We start from the raw sequence: 17,370 nt of genomic DNA, 5'->3' as shown, positions 1-17,370 counted from the left end.
TTGCAAAGAGAATACAGTCTTAAGTCTCATCTGATTTCGCTCTCAAAACACTTAAGATATACCATAATACTTACTGAGAAGAAGGATGTACCACAGAATCTGGAACAGAGCCCTCTGACAAAACCAGAATGTGCTTGTACAGTGCGGATGCATTGACGATTCATTAAGTTCCAAATTTTAATCTATGCGAGAACAAATAAGAGCCAAATTATATCAAAAACAGAGAGGGAAAAACTCTCAGAGGAACAGACAGAAATAAAAAAAAACTGAGTGCAATTATCTATTTGAAAAGTTTGACGAGTTGGAAATTCTTAAAATTGCAATTTAGTTCATACAGAATGTATAACAACCAGATAATGTAACAAATTGCAAAATCTCCAGTTAATGTCATATAAACGAGAGCTATAAATCGCAAAATTTATTTTTAAAGAGTGATGGAGGTAATTGGAATAACATCTGCACCAATGTTCACATATGAATAATGATTTAAATGGATTTCTCTTAGCCCCAAAAAAGAATGCTGTAGCTGCAAAATGCACTCAGCTCAGTTCATGAAGTTGCTTATAGCTTTGGCATCTCTTCAATCTACATTCTGATTGAGGAAACAAAACTAACTATACATCCACAACAAAACCATGCTTGCTCACAGACCAGCTGCACACTTCTGACGAACAATCACAGCGTGAAAGATTAACTACTGGCCTCTCTCCACAAGTGTTTCCTGATGTGCTCAGTAACATGAATATTATCAGAAGAAATAGGAGGAGGAGTCGACTATTCAGCCCTTTAAATCTCCTCCACAGCCTGAAAATATTAATTGCTAAACTGATGTGGCACTTTCTTTCCTACACCTTCTCCCCCAACCCTCATACAAAAACCCACAACTTTCGATGTCAAAACATTCAACCAACACATCCATGAACATAATCAATGGTCAAGTATTCACTGTCAGAGTCAGATAGCAGAGAACGAAGACCCATGTGTGATGCCGACCACCAGACTACATTAATATTAAATTATTTGCACTTGGTCAATAGTGTATGCCCTGGCATGCCCCTCCAGATACTTCTTAAAATACAGTATTGCTGGAGTACTGGCTTCCACTACCCTCTCAGGCAGCACATTGCATATTTCTACCATCCTCTGGGTGAAAAATATTTTTCTCCAATCTCCTCAAAACCACTTACAGGGAACCTCGATTATCTGAATGATGATGGGCGAGCACTATTGTGTTCAGATAATTGATTATTCAGTTAATCGATTCAATGTCTTTCCTCTGGGGTTCGGAGTGTTCTATTAAGTCTGCTCCCAGTTCAGACTAGGCAGCAGCACACTGCCGCTCTCCCTCCCATAACACCGCTCTCCCCACCGCTGCCCACCCCCAAGACAGCCTCACAAACCCCGTCCAACACCGCCTCTTGCCCGCACCGCAACCAAACTCCCCGCCCACCCCAACCCCACTAACCCTACACCACCCTCCAGCACCCCCCCACCCGCAACACCTCTTAGCACAGATGCTACCAAGCCCCGTCAGAATCTTGAATGTTTTAATAATATCACCACTCAATCTTCTAAAGTCCAATGAACATAGGCCAAATCTGCTCAAGCTTTCTTCAGAAGATAACGTCTTCACCTCAGGAATTAATTAAGTGTATATCTCTGAACTGCTTGTAACACTACTGATATCCTCCAAAGGTGTTACACGAATGTAAGCAAGACATCCCTACTTTGTACTCCTTTCTCCTTGAAATAAAGACGAGCTTTCCATTGGTCTTCTGAATTCCTCACTACACCATCAATATTTTTTGTATCATGTGCAAGGGCTATCTTTATCTATGTACAGTGTCACATTGTTTTATTTTCCCATTTACATAATATTTTGCTTTACTATTCTTCTGCCAAAATGAACAAACTCATCTTCCTACATCATCATTCACCATCTACCATTTTTTTTGACTCACTTAACTTATGTATATCCCTCTAAAGCTTCTTTGTATCCTCCTCAAACTGCTTTCCAGCCTAACTTTACATCAACAAATCTGGCTGCATTACAGTCTGTCCTTTCATTCAGTTGTCAAAATAGATCACCAATAGTGGAGCCCCTGGCACCAATCTGTGGTTCACTCGTTACATTTGCTAACAAAGATTACACATTTATTACAAAATTCTTTTTCCTGTTCACTTGGAAGAAAACTACTATCAGGGCAAACTCATATAATGGCCTTTCCAAACATTATTGAAAACAATGACAGACTTCTTTGACATCTTAAATTACACATTTTTCATGCTGTACTGCTTCCAGGTCAAAGATGGTCAGTCTACAAGAGAATGGGGATGAGGAAGAAAATACAGATTCTTAGTTATGAGAGGTCGAGGCCACACATACATTATGAGACAAAAAGAAGCAGTGCAAAACAACAGCTCAAGATGGGGTGAAGAACCATCAGGACAAAGAATGTAGCAACATAGAGAGAGTTGCGTAATAGTCAGAGAATAGGATTTCTCTCTCATTGGTTATGAATTTTCAAGAGACCTGAATCTGACAGACCTGAAATGTTAATTCTGTTTCTATCTCAAAAGCCTTTCCATTTTCTCTCTCTACAGATTTGCCAGACTTGACAAATATTTCCAGTATTTTTTGTGTGATGTTCAGATTTCTATCATCTACAGTATTTTATTTTTCTGCGTTTCAAATAATGTTGCTTTTATGACATTCATCATGCACAAGTTGGTGTTTTAGAATACTTCTTAGAGTCAGAAGTCACATAATCCAAGCCTGTATAATCCAACAGGCTTGTGTGAGATCAAGGCTTTCAAACCACTGCTCCTTTATCATGTGAAGCAGAAGGAAGCACACAGGCACAAATTTGGCAAAACTTTTGCCAGAGAGACAAAAGCCAACTTCCTGGACAAACAGAACAGACGACATGATAGGGAACCTATCAACAAGGACTGCATACTCAAGCTATTAGACCCATGCTTGATGACACACTTCATATTCAACAGCCAGAAACATGAACAAATCAATGGGACACCTATGGGCTAAGCCATCTCCAGGCTCATAACAGAAGCTGGACTGGAAAGACTGGATGCAAAGACTGGAACAAACAGCCCTCTCACAAATCCAACCCAAAGTCTGGGTCAGATACGTGGATGATACTCTTTAAATAAATAAGAGAACAGAGATCAAGAACACACACCAGATTATCAAATCCATGCTCACAGGAATCAAATATATGAGCGAAACAAACTATCAACTCCCATTCCTGGATGTGATGGTAGAAAGAACACAGAACGGTGAATGCACAATTAAAGCATACAGATAGCCATACAGACCACATCCTGAACTACAACAGCAACCATCCAAACACACACAGGAGAAGCTGCATTAGGACCCTGTTCAAAAGGTGAAGAGAAGAACACTTCTACAAAGTCTTTGCCAAGAACGGAAATCCCCGCAACTTCATCCACTGATGCCTTGCAGACAAACATGAGGAGGACTGCCACAATCTAACTTGCTACTTTATATAAAAACATCTCAGAACAAACAGCCAGACTTCTCTCAAAAGACCCAATACCCATCATGTGCAAGATGAAAGGAGTTTATAAGATTTCATGCAAAGACTGTACATAACACTATATAGGACAAGCAGGCAGACACCTAGCCATCCGCATCCATGAATACCAACTAGCTACTAAACGCCACAGCCAGCTGTCCCTAGTAGCCATACACACAGATAACAAGGACAATAAATTTGACTGGGACAACACTATGATATAATTGGACAAGCTAAACAGAGGACAACCAGAGAATTTGTAGAGGCTGGTTTGTAGAGAATTTGTAGAGGCATAACATGACTGAATTTCCTCTGCAATTTGAGAGAGAGAACACAGAATCAGAGGTAATGGTATTAAAGCTGAATAAAGGCAACTGCAAAAGCACAAGGGAGGCCCTGATCTGAATAGACTGGTAGAGGACCCTAGCAGGAACGACAGTGGAATAGGGGTTTCTATGAATAATTCAGGAGACACATGCTAAAAATCATCCCTCGGAAAAAGAAGCATGGTATAGGGAGGATGAGGCAATCATGGCTGACTAAGGAAAACTGAGACAGCATAAAAGCAAAAAAGAAAGCATATAATGTGGCGAAGGGCAGTGAGAAACCAGAGGATTTGGAGCTTGCAAAGACCAACAGACAGCAGCAAAAAAAAAAGAAATAAGGTGGGAGAAGATTAAGTGTGAGGTTAAGTTAGCCAGTAATATAAAGGAAGACTATAAGAGTTTCTTTAGATATATAAAGGGCAAAAGAGAGGCAAAAGTGGCCATTGGACCACTGGAAAATGAAGCTGGAGAGAGTAGTATGGAATAAGGAAATGGATGAGGAATTGAACAATTACTTCGCATCAGCCTTCATGGTAAAAGACAAGTAATATCCCAAAGATTCCAGAGATTCAGGGGGCAAAGCTGACAATGGTGGCCATCACAAAGCAGAAGGTGCTAGAAAAACTGAATGGCGGATAAATCACTAAGACCAGAGAGTCTACAGAGTTCAGAGTTCTAAGGGAGATAGCTGAAGAAATAGTGGAGGCATTAGTGGTGATCTTTCAGGAATTGCAAGAATTAGGGAGGGTCCCAGATAACTGGAAAATTGCTAACGTGACACCCTTGTTTAAAAAGGGAGTAAAGCAAAAGATGGAAAATTACAGACCGGCCTGACCTTGGTCATGGCTAAGATCATGGATCCTTTTGTGAAGGATGAGATTTCTGAATACTTGGACGTGTATGGTGAAATACGGCAAAGTCAGCATGGTTTCATCAAGGTGAGGCCATGCCTGACAAATCTGCGAGAATTATTTGAGGAAGTAATGAGCAGGTTAGATCAAGGAAATCCAATGGATGTTATCTATCTGGAGTTCAAGAAAGCCTTTGACAAAGTGCCACACAGGAGGTTACGGAGTAAGATAAGAACCTATGGTGTTAGAGGCAAGATGCTAGCATGGATAAAACCTGGCTGTCTGGCAGAAAGCAGAGAGTGGGGATGAAAGCGTCCTTCTCAGGATAGCAGCCGGTGACAAGTGGTGTTCCGCCAGGGTCAGTGTTGGGACCATAACTTTCCATTTTATACATTAATAATCTGGATGAAGGAACTGAGGGCATTCTGGCTAAATTTGCAGATGATACAAAGACGGGTGGAGGGACAGGTAGTATTGAGGAGGCAGGGAGGCTGCAGAAGGATTTGGTTAGGAGAGTGAGTAAAGTAGTGGCAGATGGAGCACAACATGGGAAAATGGGAGGTTGTGCACTTTCGTAAGAAGAATAGAAGCATGGGCTATTTTCTAAATGGGGAGAAAATTCAGAAGTCTGAAGTGCAAAGAGACTTGAGAGTTCTAGTCTCGGCTTCTCTCAAAAGTAAACTTGCAGGTTGAGACAGTATTTCGGAAGGCAAATGCAACATTGGCATTTATTTAGGGGCGGCATGGTGGCTCAGTGGTTAGCACTGTTGCCTCACAGCACCAGGATCTTAGGTTTGATTCCCGCCTGTCTGTGTGGAGTTTGCACATTCTCCCTGCGTGGGTTTCCTCTGGGTGCTCCGGTTTCCTCCCACAATCCAAAAGATGTGCAGGTCAGGTGAATTGGCCATGCTAAATTGCCCACAGTGTTAGTCAGGGGTAAATATAGGGTAGGGGAATGAGTTTGGGTGGGTTTGTCTTCGGAGGGGCAGGCGGTGTGGACTTGTTGGGCTGAAGGGCCTGTATCCACACTGTAGAGAATCTAATCTAATCTAATCTTATTTTGAGAGGAATTGAATATAAAAACAGGGATGCATTTCTGAGGCTCTATAAAGCTCTGGTCAGACCACATTTGGAGTATTGTGTGCAGTTTTAGGCTCCATATCTCAGGAAGCATGTACTGGCCCAGGAGTGTGTTCTGAGGAAGTTAGTGAATCCACCCGGAATGAAAAACTTAACATATGAGGAACGTTTGAGAACTCTAGGTCTACATTCGATGGAGTGTAGAAGGATGAGGAGTTGCAGATCCAATTGAAACTTTCAGAATACTAAATGCCCTGGACAGAGGATGTTGGGAAGATGTTTCCATTGGTTGGAGACTAGGACGCGAGGGCACAGCCTTAGAATGGAAATAAGAAACAACTAATTCAGTCAGACAGTGATGAATCTGTGAAATTCACTGCTATAGAAGGCTGTGGAGGCCAGGCAATGAGTATATTTAAGACAGAGATAGGTAGTTTCTGGATTGTCATGTGGGATCAAGGATTATGGGGAGAAAACAGGGGAATGGGGTTGAGAAACCTTTTAACCACGATTTAATGGCAGAGCAGACTCTATGGGTTGAATGGCCTAATTTCTGCTCTTATGTCTTACGGCCTAAGTACAAATAGTATGAGTGAAGTGTTGCCAGGCTAAATAACAAACAAAGGGATGACCTATGAACCGATCAATTAAGGCAGAGAGACAAATGCAATTAATCAAAAATAAGACGGTGCTAGAGACAAACCAAATGGCTGGAATAACATAAATAGGTATCAGAGTTGCATGGTGAGGGTCTAACCAAAATAACAAGTAATGGAAAACTATATAAACTGATTAATGTAGCAAGATAATAATAAGTAATCAATGATATTTTGTAATTATCTCTCTGCCCCAATTAATCAATTGGTAGGTCATCCGTTCACTTGTTTTTCAGCTGGTGACACTTTACTACACCATTTGACACTTTTGATCACCTGCAAAGACTTGTTATTCAACTTGTTGACACACCACTCCCACTATTTGTACTTTTATGTTGACACTCTTAATTGCCTGGAATCATCTTGCCATTATCTCTCTGTCTATATATTCTGTGCTTGTACACTTTCCTCCATTTCACCTGATGAACAAGCAGCACTCCAAAAGCTTGGTGATTTCAAATAAATCTGTTGAACTGTAACCTGGTGTCATTTGATTTCAGACTTTGAACACTGGGACCTTCACATCAAAACTTCACAAAGCAGTGGATTTTGTGTTGGAATCTCAGCTGATGATAAATCTGGAATTGAGATTGCAGAGTGAAATTTGGCTTGATAGACCACGCATTTTATTTATTTTTTCAGTTTAATCAAACAATCAATCAGTCACTGAACATAATTACAAGGGGCTTATAATAATACATCTAACGAGAAAGTATTTATTTTACACTTCATCTCTTCCAATGTGCCATAATGTGGCTCTTTATGTTGTATTCAACATTGTTGTTTGAATTGATGCCTCACATAGCACACAAGGAATTGTAGCAAGCTAGTAAAATTGTGAAATAATAGTGATAGGTACAGACAAACATGAAGCAGGAACAAGGCTGGTCTGCGGAGGAGAAAGGAGCCAAATTCAGAGGAGTACAATCAAATAATGGTAAGGGTTATATTATTAGAATGCATTTTGAATGATATAGTGAATCAAAAAAAGAAATAAAATTTAAAAAAAACTTTTTAGCAAATAAAAATGAAAACAAAGGAATTAAAGTCCAGAAAACAAAATTAAGAAAATTTAAAAAATGTGCTTAGTGATTTTGAAGTTAAAACATGGGAAATGGAGACCTATTTTGGTGTCCCCTTCCAGGATCCAATCTCCACAAAAAAAAGGATAGAAAGCTTTTGACTTTGTCTCAGATAGCCTCCCTTTCTGAACAGCCTGAACTCTCAAAATTTAACCATTCACACAGTAGGTACACATGAAGGTTTGATACATTATTACGATTTGGAAATTAGGTGCTAAAATGGACAATAATGTACAGAGGAACCCCGATTATCCGAAGGACATGGACAGAAAGTATTGCATTCCGTTAATCGAATTCTGGATAACTGAATGCCAGATTGCATGGGCGGCACGGTGGCACAGTGGTTAGCACTGTAGCCTCACAGCGCCAGAGACCCGGGTTCAATTCCTGCCTCAGGCAACTGACTGTGTGGAGTTTGTACGTTCTCCCCATGTCTGCGTGGGTTTCCTCCGGGTGCTCCGGTTTCCTCCCACAGTCCAAAGATGTGCAGATCAGGTGAATTGGCCATGCTAAATTGCCCGTAGTGTTAGGTAAGGGGTAAATGTAGGGGTATGGGTGGGTTGCACTTCGGCGGGTGGGTGTCGACTTGTTGGGCCGAAGGGCCTGTTTCCACACTGTAATCTAATCTAATCAGATCTAATTAAATAGTTTAGCCAAGCATCTTGCGATCTTGCCGAATAATCCAATATTCAGATAATTGAATGCCGGATAATCAAAGGTTCCTCTGTATTCAGACCCCTTGGCATCATGGTAGCCCACAAACCCACCAACACACTAAAACAGCAGCTAATGAACTTGAAAGACCCTGTACAGACAACAAGCAAAACTAATGTCATTTACAAAATACCTTGCAAGAACCGTAACAAACACTACATTGGACAAACAGGCAGAAAACTAGCCACCAGGATACATGAACATCAACTAGCCACAAAACGACATGGCCCTCTCTCACTAGTATCCTTACATATGGATAAGGAAGGACACCACTTCGACTGGGACAACATATCCATCCTAGGACAAGTCAAACAGAGACACTCAGAAGAATTCCTAGAAGCATGGCATTCCAACTGGAACTCTATCAACAAACACATTGCCTTGAATCCCGTTTACCACCCCAGAGAAAAAGAACAGGAAATGACATCACCAATCCTAGGAAACTCAAATATTAAATAGAAAGCGGGCTACGCCACCAGTGCTTCATTCAGAGGCTCACTGAAGATGTTACCTACAATGGTGACGAAACGTCTGAAAACGAACGTTACAGCTCAGCGAGCAACCCTACATCCAGAAGGTTCCTCTGTACTGCTTTAAGCTTGCTTTGTATTTGTACTTTGTTATATGTTTTTAGTTGCTACACGCCATTCCAGACTACAGCAATGTGGTTGACTCTTAACTACCCTCTGAAAAATTAGGGATGGGTAATCAATGCTAGCCTAGCCAGGCTTTCACACATTCATGAATGAATTAATAAAAATCACACCATAGACTATGACAAATCTATTTGTCACTGCCCACAACCAACTTAAGTTCTCTCTACTCTGCCACCATAAACCAAACTGTATTTTATGACAATAAATCATACATCACTCACCTCGCCATTGCAAGCTCCAGAGATTATTCTGGACAAACTCTTAAAGTGTTTGGCCATACAATGCACTCCATCTCCATGACCATCCAATGATGCTACAAAAGGTTTAGCAAAAACCCGTTCCAGCTTGGTTGCATTCAGTGCTCTCGTGTACTCCCTTGGTACCTCGAAAGGATGCAGTACAGGATCATAATTCCTTGGAACTGAGCATATAAAAATTGGAGATTTAACAAATGAGAACAAAGTCAATTATTTTGACAAAGTTATTAGAGTATATGTTATTAAAGTAAACATATTCTATCAGTAGTGGCATGTAATTAGACCACACACCAATAACCTTCCTTTAATATGATGCACCTCCTTCCCAAATCACACACGCAATCATGGGTCTCCATGTGGAGAAAGTGAGGTCTGCAGACGCTGGAGATCAAAGCTGAAACTTTATTGCTGGAACAGCACAGCAGGTCAGGCAGCATCTAGGGAACAGAAGATTCGACGTTTCGGGCACATGCCCTTCTCCATGTGGACACTAGTACAAAAAAGTTGTATTTTTATTTTAAGTTTCCATCATTACTGGAATTTTGTTCCACTGTGAAAGACAAAAGTTGCATTTACTAAGTCTGTCACTTCCTGATTTCCAGTTACCATTTGTCATGAAGGAATGTACAATTTTCTGAGCCACCACGAAAGAAGGGCAATAGCAGCAGGTGTTGGAGGTCAGTCTCTCATTTCCAGGATATTACTGCAATAATTCCTAAAGGACTTTTTTAAAAAAAAATCTACTTTTTCAGAAATGTTATAAAGTACCTCTGGGACAAGTGGGACTTGGATTCAGCCTCCTAGCTCAGATGGAGGGTCACTATCACTGTGTCCAAGGATGTCTCAGTAGAGACAAGGTTTATTTTACTCAACCTCTGAATTGAGTTAGGTTTATTATCACATGTACAGTGAAAAGTTTAAAGTTGCCAGTTACAGCACCATGCTAGGTACAAAGATACTTAGGGAGAGAATCTGGTGGAAAGCAGAAAAAGAAAGAAAACAAAGTTAATAAGTCGAAGAACTGTTCAGATGTGTCATTGCACACTTTTGCAGTTGGAACTTGAACCCAGGCCTCCTGGCCCACAACACAAGAAACACTACCACTGCACAATACCCTAAATTTCCTCAAGATACGATTGAATTTCCCAAGTCAACCTATCAGGAGTAAGGCGAGAGCTGATTTGAATTTGCGGATATTTTTCAGTATAGAGATGTTATGATAAGCCATTGGAGCAGGTGTGACTTGAACTCTGGCTCAGAGATAGGGATACTACCACTTGACCTCAAGAACTCTCAAGTTTCTCAAGGTATATTTTATAGTGGAGATTTATATATATGCTGAGACCTGCCAAGTTCCAGAGAATGATGACAGCTCAGAAGGAGTTCATTCTTCCTTTGTGTCATGCTGTCTGTCTGTAACACTTGTTTCCATCTTTCCTTTCTGGATCTCTTCTCTGTCCAGAAGCCAACAACCTACTGGATAAGACTTTTCTAATCAACCCCATTCAGGGATTTTAATCACAAACTTCTGGAGCAGGAGGGACTTCAACTCAAGTCTAATGGTCCAGAGGTGGGGATGCTATCACTGTACAACTAAAGTGCTAAAGCTCCTCAAGGTAATATTCTATGCTTAACCATTTTCAGATATTCAGATGAATCAGATGAAATATTATATATTAAATAATACATCCCATCACAAGATCAGAAATGGGGATGTTTGCTGATGCATATCTTCAGCACCATGCACAAATCTGCAAAAGGTTCAGCATGGTAGAATAAGGTTAGATCACATTGAATCCACGGGGAACTAGCCAATTGGATACAAAATTGGCTTGAAAGTAGGAGGTGGTGGCGGCGAAGTGTTATGTTTCAGACTGGAGGCCTTTAACCAAGTCGTGTGCCACAAGAAATGATTAGATTAGATTACATTACAGTGTGGAAACAGGCCCTTCGGCCCAACAAGTCCACACCGACCCGCCGAAGTGCAACCCCCCCATACCCCTACATTTACCCCTTACCTAACACTACGGGCAATTTAGCATGGCCAATTCACCTGATCTGCACATCTTTGGACTGTGGGAGCCCACAGTTGTTGTGGTGACAGTAAATGAGGAGACCGACCTCCAGCCTGCTTACCTCTCTGAATATCATTCTTCGTTTCTCGAACGTAATCGTCCGGATTGCGGGAGAGGATTTTCACCTTCATTGTACGGGGAGCCAATTCCAGTCTCGCCCAACGACTATGTAATCCTCCAACTCGTTTTCAAATTTAGCCGTGACCGCCGTCTATTCGTTAGGCCACGAATTACCAGGCCCCGCCGTGAAAACGTTGACGCAAGGGGCGGAGCGATGGCGGCGCCTTGCCCTTTGCCCTCTGACGCGCGTGCCTGGCAGTTGCCCCCTCTTCTATTGGTGTCGCTTGTTATTTGGCTCCAAGGGGCTCTCACCGAGAAGAGGAATGTCCTCAGGAGCCGGGCAGGCCCCCAATGCTGAGCTGAGCTGGACAGCTGCCCTGCTGAAGTTCTTGGAGCTGGTGAAATATGAGAACCTGGTAGCTGGTATCAGCGGCGGGGTGGTCTCTACGCTGGCGTTGCATCCGCTCGATCTGGTCAAGATCAGGTTCGCAGGTAAAAGGGAGTCCTGAATTTCACCGTGCCTCACCCACACTTTCCGTTAAAGCAGAAAAGGATAGTGACCAGCAGACAGTCTGCCATCTACACTCAGGGGTGTCCGAGGTGTTACCCAGCCTCGGAGGACGACATGTGGCAGGATAGTGGACGAGACAGAACAGGGTGGCCTGGCTGGTGTGGGCCTGAAAATGAACAGGGGAGGGGATGGGGGAATGTCACTGCCGGACGAATCCTTAGGTGGGTTGCGAACAAACAGGACACTTACCGAACCGCCCACCTTCCAGCAGATGGGGTAGGACATTTCTCCTCTCGAACCCTCGCATCCAGAGTGTGGGTTTGACTTCCGTTCCGCCTCTACCGCTGCTCAAGTGTTGGGAGTGAAGTTGTCATGATTTAGAGATGCCGGTGTTGGACTGGGGTGTACAAAGTTAAAAAATCACACAACGCCAGGTTATAGTCCAACAGGTTTAATTGGAAGCACACGAGCTTTCGGAGCGTCGCTTGGTTTTTGTTTAGGATTTCCTTTAGATAAGGTAGCACAAATCCCAATGTGGATAAGATGCAACTTTTAATTTAGAATTTATAAATCAGTTGTTTTTGCTGATTTATTGTAATAAATCTGACATGTTCCTTTCCCCAAATATTTTTTTCCCGTTTTCAGTTACACAATGCATAAAACAGCCAAGAGGAAGGATAATTTCATCTTCACTCTCTGTTTTGGCATTACAAGGAAAGTGATGGTATTATGGTAATGTCACCATAGGAGCACACCAGAAGTCCAGGCCTGTGTTCTATGGGAGGCAATGCTATTATTGCTAGACTGTTAATCCAGAGACCCAGGTACAAGTGAGTCCAGATCCACAGTGATGTGGTTGATTCTCTTTTGCCCTCGGGACAATTAGGGATGGGCATTAGAGTCATAGAGATGTACAGCATGGAAACAGACCCTTCAGTCAAACCAGATATCCCAACCCAATCTAGTCTTACCTGCCACACTCGGCCCATATCCTTCCAAACCCTTCCTATTCATTAGCCCATCCAAATGCGTCTTAAATATTGCAATTGTATCAGCCTCCACCACTTCCTCTGGCAGCTCATTCCATACTCGTACCACCCTGTGTGTGAAAAAGTTGCCCCTTAGATCTCATTTATATCTTTCCCCTCTCATCCTAAACCTATGCCCTCTTGTTCTGGACTCAGGGAAAAGACTTTGTCTATTAACCCTATCCATGCCCCTCATAATTTTGTAAGCCTCTGTAAAGTCACCCCTCAGCCTCCAACGCTCCAGGGAAAACAGCCCCAGCCTGTTCAGCCTCTCCCAACAGTTCAAATCCTCCAACCCTGGCAACATCCTTGTAAATCTTTTCTGAACCCTTTCAAGTTTCAAAACATCTTTCCGATAGGAAGGAGACCAAAATTGCACGCGATATTCCAACAGTGGCCTAACCAATGTCCTGTATGGCCGCAACATGGCCTCCCAACTCCTGTACTCAATACTCTGACCAATAAAGGAAAGCATACCAAACACCTTCTTCACTATCCTATCTACCTGTGACTCCACTTTTTAGGAGCTATGAACCTGCACTCCAAAGTCTCTTTGTTCAGCAACACTCCCGAGGACCTTACCATTAAGTATAAAAGTCCTGCTAAGATTTGCTTTCCCAAAATGCAGCAACTCGCATTTATCTGAATTAAACTCCATCTGCCACTTCTCAGCTCATTGGCCCATCTGATCAAATCCTGTTGTAATCTGAGGTAACCCTCTTCGCTGTCCACCACACCTCCAATTTTGGTGTCATCTGCAAACTTACTAACTGTACCTCTTATGCTCGCATCCAAATCATTTATGTAAATGACAAAACGTAGAGGACCCAGCACTGATCCTTGTGGCACTCCACTGGTCACAGGCCTCCAGTCTGAAAAACACCACCCTCTGTCTTCTACCTATGAGCCAGTTCTGTATCCAAATGACTAGTTCTCCCTGTATTCCATGAGATCTAACCTTGTTAACCAGTCTCCCATGGGGAACCTTGTTGAACGCCTTATTGAAGTCCATATAGATCATATCTACCACTCTGCCCTCATCAATCCTCCTTGTTACTTCTTTAAAGAACTGGATCAAGTTTGTGAGACATGATTTCCCATGCACAAAGCCATGTTGACTATCCCTAATCAATCCTTGCCTTTCCAAATACATGTACATCTTGTCCCTCAGGATTCCCTTCAACAACTTGCCCACCACCGAGGTCAGGCTCAATGGTCGATAGTTCCCTGGCTTGTCCTTACCATCCTTCTTAAACAGTGCCACCATGTTTGCCAACCTCCAGTCTTCCGGCACCTCACCTGTGACTATCGATGATACAAATATCTCAGCAAGAGGCTCAGCAATCACTTCTCTACCTTACCACAGAGTTTTCGGGTACACCTGATTTATCCACCTTTACCTGGGGATGTATCCACCTTTACCTGTTTCAAGACATCCAACACTTCCTCCTCTGTAATCTGGACATGTTGCAATATGTCACCATCTATTTCCCTACAGTCTATATCTTCCATATCCTTTTCCACAGTAAATACTAATGCTAAATACTAATGCAAAATCCTCATTTAGTATCTGCGGCTCCACACAAAGACCGCCTTGCTGATCTTTGAGGGCCCCTATTCTCTCCCTCGTTACCCTTTTGTCCTTAACGTATTTGTAAAAGCCCTTTGAATTCTCCTTAATTCTATTTGCCAAAGCTATCTCATGTCCCCTTTTTGCCCTCCTGATTTCCCTCTTAAGTATACTCCTATTGCCTTTATATTCTTCTAAGGATTCACTTGATTTATCCTGTTTATACCTTACATATGCTTCCTTCTTTTTCTTAACCAAACTCTCAATTTCTTTCGTCATCCAGCATTCCCAATACCTACCAGCCTTTCCTTTCACCCTGACAGGACTATTCTTTCTCTGGATTCTCATTATATAATTTCTGAAGGCTTCCCATTTTTCAGCCGTCCCTTTAACTGCGACCATCTGTCCCCCATTCAGCTTTTGAAGATTCTTGCTGAAAAATGTGTTGCTGGAAAAGCGCAGCAGGTCAGGCAGCATCCAAGGAGCAGGAGAATTGACGTTTCGGGCATAAGCCCTTCTTCAGGAATGAGGAAGGTGTGCCAAGCAGGCTAAGATAAAAGGTATGGAGGATGGACTTGGGGGAGGGGTGTTGAGAATGCAATAGGTGGAAGGAGGTTAAGGTGAGGGTGATAGGCCGGAGAGGGGGTGGGGGTGGAGAGGTCAGGAAGAAGATTGCAGGTCAAGAAGGCGGTGCTGAGTCTGAGGGTGGGACTGAGATAAGGTCGGGGGGGGGGAGAATGAGGAATCTGGAGAAATCTGCATTCATCTCTTGTGGTTGGAGGGTTCCTAGGCGGAAGATGAGGCGCTCTTCCTCCAGGCGTCGTGTTGCCATGGTCTGGCGATGGAGGAGGCCAAGGACCTGCATGTCCTTGGCGGAGTGGGAGGGGGAGTTAAAGTGTTCCGCCGCAGGACGGTTGGGTTGGTTGGTGCGGGTTCCCCAGAGGTGTTCTCTGAAACGTTCCGCAAGTAGGCAGCCTGTCTCCCCAATGTCGAGGAGGCCACACTGGGTGCAGCGTATGCAGTAAATGATGTGTGTGGAGGTGCAGGTGAATTTGTGACAGATATGGAAGGATCTCTTGGGGCCTTGGAGTGAAGTGAGGGGGGAGGTGTGGGCGCAAGTTTTGCATTTCTTGCGGTTGCAGAGGAACGTGCCGGGAGTGGAGGTTGGGTTGGTGGGGGGTGTGGACCTGACAAGGGAGTCGCGGAGGGAGTGGTCTTTCCAGAACGCTGATAGGGGAGGGGAGGGAATGATATCCTTGGTGGTGGGGTCTGTCTGGAGGTGGCGGAAATGACGACGGATGATACAATGTATATGGAGGTTGGTGGGGTGGTAGGTGAGGACCAGTGGAGTTCTGTCCTGGTGGCGATTAGAGGGGCGGGCTTCAAGGGCGGAGGAGCGGGAAGTGGAGGAGATGCGGTGGAGAGCATCGTCAACCACGTCTGAGGGGAAATTGCGGTCTTTGAATAAGGAGGCCCTCTGGGTTGATCAGTATTGGAATTGGTCCTCCTGGGAGCAGATGCGGCGGAGGCGAAGGAATTGGGAATATGGGATGGCATTTTTACAGGGGGCAGGGTGGGAGGAGGTGTAATCTAGGTAGCTGTGGGAGTCGGTCGGTTTATAGTAAATGTCCGTGTTGAGTCGGCCACCTGAGATAGAAATGGAGAGGTCTCGAAAGGGGAGGGAGGAGTCTGAGACGGTCCAGGTAAATTTGAGGTCGGGGTGGAAGGTGTTAGTAAAGTAGATGAACTGTTCAACCTCCTCATGGGAGCACAAGGTAGCGCCGATACAGTCATCAATGTAGCGGAGGAAAAGGTGGGGGGTGATGCCAGTGTAGCTACGGAAGATGGACTGTTCCACATATCCGAAGAAGAGGCAGGCATAGCTGGGGCCCATGTGGGTGCCCATGGCTACTCCTTTGGTTTGGGGGAAGTGGGAGGATTGGAAAGAGAAGTTGTTCAGAGTGAGGACCAGTTCAGTCAGTCGAAGGAGGATGTCAGTGGAAGGGTACTGGTTGGGTCGGTGGAAAAGGAAGAAGCGGAGGGCTTCGTGATGGGGGATGGAGGTGAAGATTCTTGCCTAATACCATCAAAATTGGCCTTTCTCCAATTTAGAACTTCAACTTTTAGATCTGGTCTATTCTTTTCCATCCCTATTTTAAATCTAATAGAATTATGGTCACCTGCCCCCAAGTGTTCCACTGACACCTCAGTCACCTGCCCTGCCTTATTCCCCAAAACTAGGTCAAGTTTTGCACCTTCTCTAGTAGTACTGAATCAGAAAATTGTCTTGTACGCACTTAACAAATTCCTCTCCATCTAAACCTTTAACACTATGGCAGTCCCAGTCTATGTTTGGAAAGTTAAAATCCCCTACCGTAACCACCCTATTATTCTTACAGATCGCTGAGATCTCCTTACAAGTTTGTTTCTTAATTTCCCTCTGACTATTAGGGGGTCTATGATACAATCCCAATAAGGTGATCGTCCCTTTCTTATTTCTCAGTTCCACCCAAGTAACTTTCCTGGATGTATTTCTGGGAATATGCTCCCTCAGCACAGCTGTAATGCTATCCTCTCTTGCCTCCCTTTCTATCCTTCCTGTAGCATTTGTATCCTGGAACATTAAGCTGCCTGTCCTGCCCATCCCTGAGCCGTGTTTCTGTAATTGCCAAGATATCACAGTCCCATGTTCCTAACCATGAGTTCATATGCCTTCCCTGTTAGGCACCTTGCATTGAAATAAATGCAGTTTAATTTATTAGTCCTACCTTGTCCCTTCTTGCCCTGATTGTGGCCTAGCCATTGACTCCCACAGCTTATGAATGAATAGAAAAACATGAGTTTGAATTACACCACAGCAAATGGTGAATTGTAAAGTCCATTAAATCTGGAGTAGAGAGATGACCAAATGGCAGCTATGTCAATTGGCAGTATATGGGCAATATAT

The 17,370-nt window shown here is 43.4% G+C and overlaps 2 protein-coding genes across 2 annotated transcripts in view; one reads left to right on the top strand and one right to left on the bottom strand.

The window, feature by feature from the left end:
• Window positions 1-11,638, bottom strand: part of dcaf13 (ddb1 and cul4 associated factor 13) — a 75,258-nt gene extending 63,620 nt beyond the window's left edge. The window contains exons 1-3 of the mRNA XM_043688437.2: window positions 11,316-11,638; window positions 9,144-9,343; window positions 75-182 (exon numbers count right to left, since the gene is read on the bottom strand). Coding sequence (XP_043544372.1) covers window positions 75-182; window positions 9,144-9,343; window positions 11,316-11,385 — 378 coding nt within the window. The 5' untranslated portion in view covers window positions 11,386-11,638. The remainder of the gene's footprint in view (window positions 1-74; window positions 183-9,143; window positions 9,344-11,315) is intronic.
• LOC122549124 (solute carrier family 25 member 32-like) overlaps window positions 11,561-17,370 on the top strand; it is a 48,394-nt gene continuing 42,584 nt past the window's right edge. Inside the window, exon 1 of the mRNA XM_087986302.1 lies at window positions 11,561-11,806. Within this exon, the coding sequence (XP_087842428.1) occupies window positions 11,638-11,806 (169 nt within the window). The 5' untranslated portion in view covers window positions 11,561-11,637. The remainder of the gene's footprint in view (window positions 11,807-17,370) is intronic.

The sequence above is a fragment of the Chiloscyllium plagiosum genome, unplaced genomic scaffold (genome assembly GCF_037043375.1).
Source record: "Chiloscyllium plagiosum isolate Xiang-an unplaced genomic scaffold, Cpla_swu_hap1 HiC_scaffold_4, whole genome shotgun sequence".
Classification (NCBI taxonomy): Eukaryota; Metazoa; Chordata; class Chondrichthyes; order Orectolobiformes; family Hemiscylliidae; genus Chiloscyllium; species Chiloscyllium plagiosum.
This window is presented reverse-complemented; position numbering and strand designations above follow the sequence as displayed.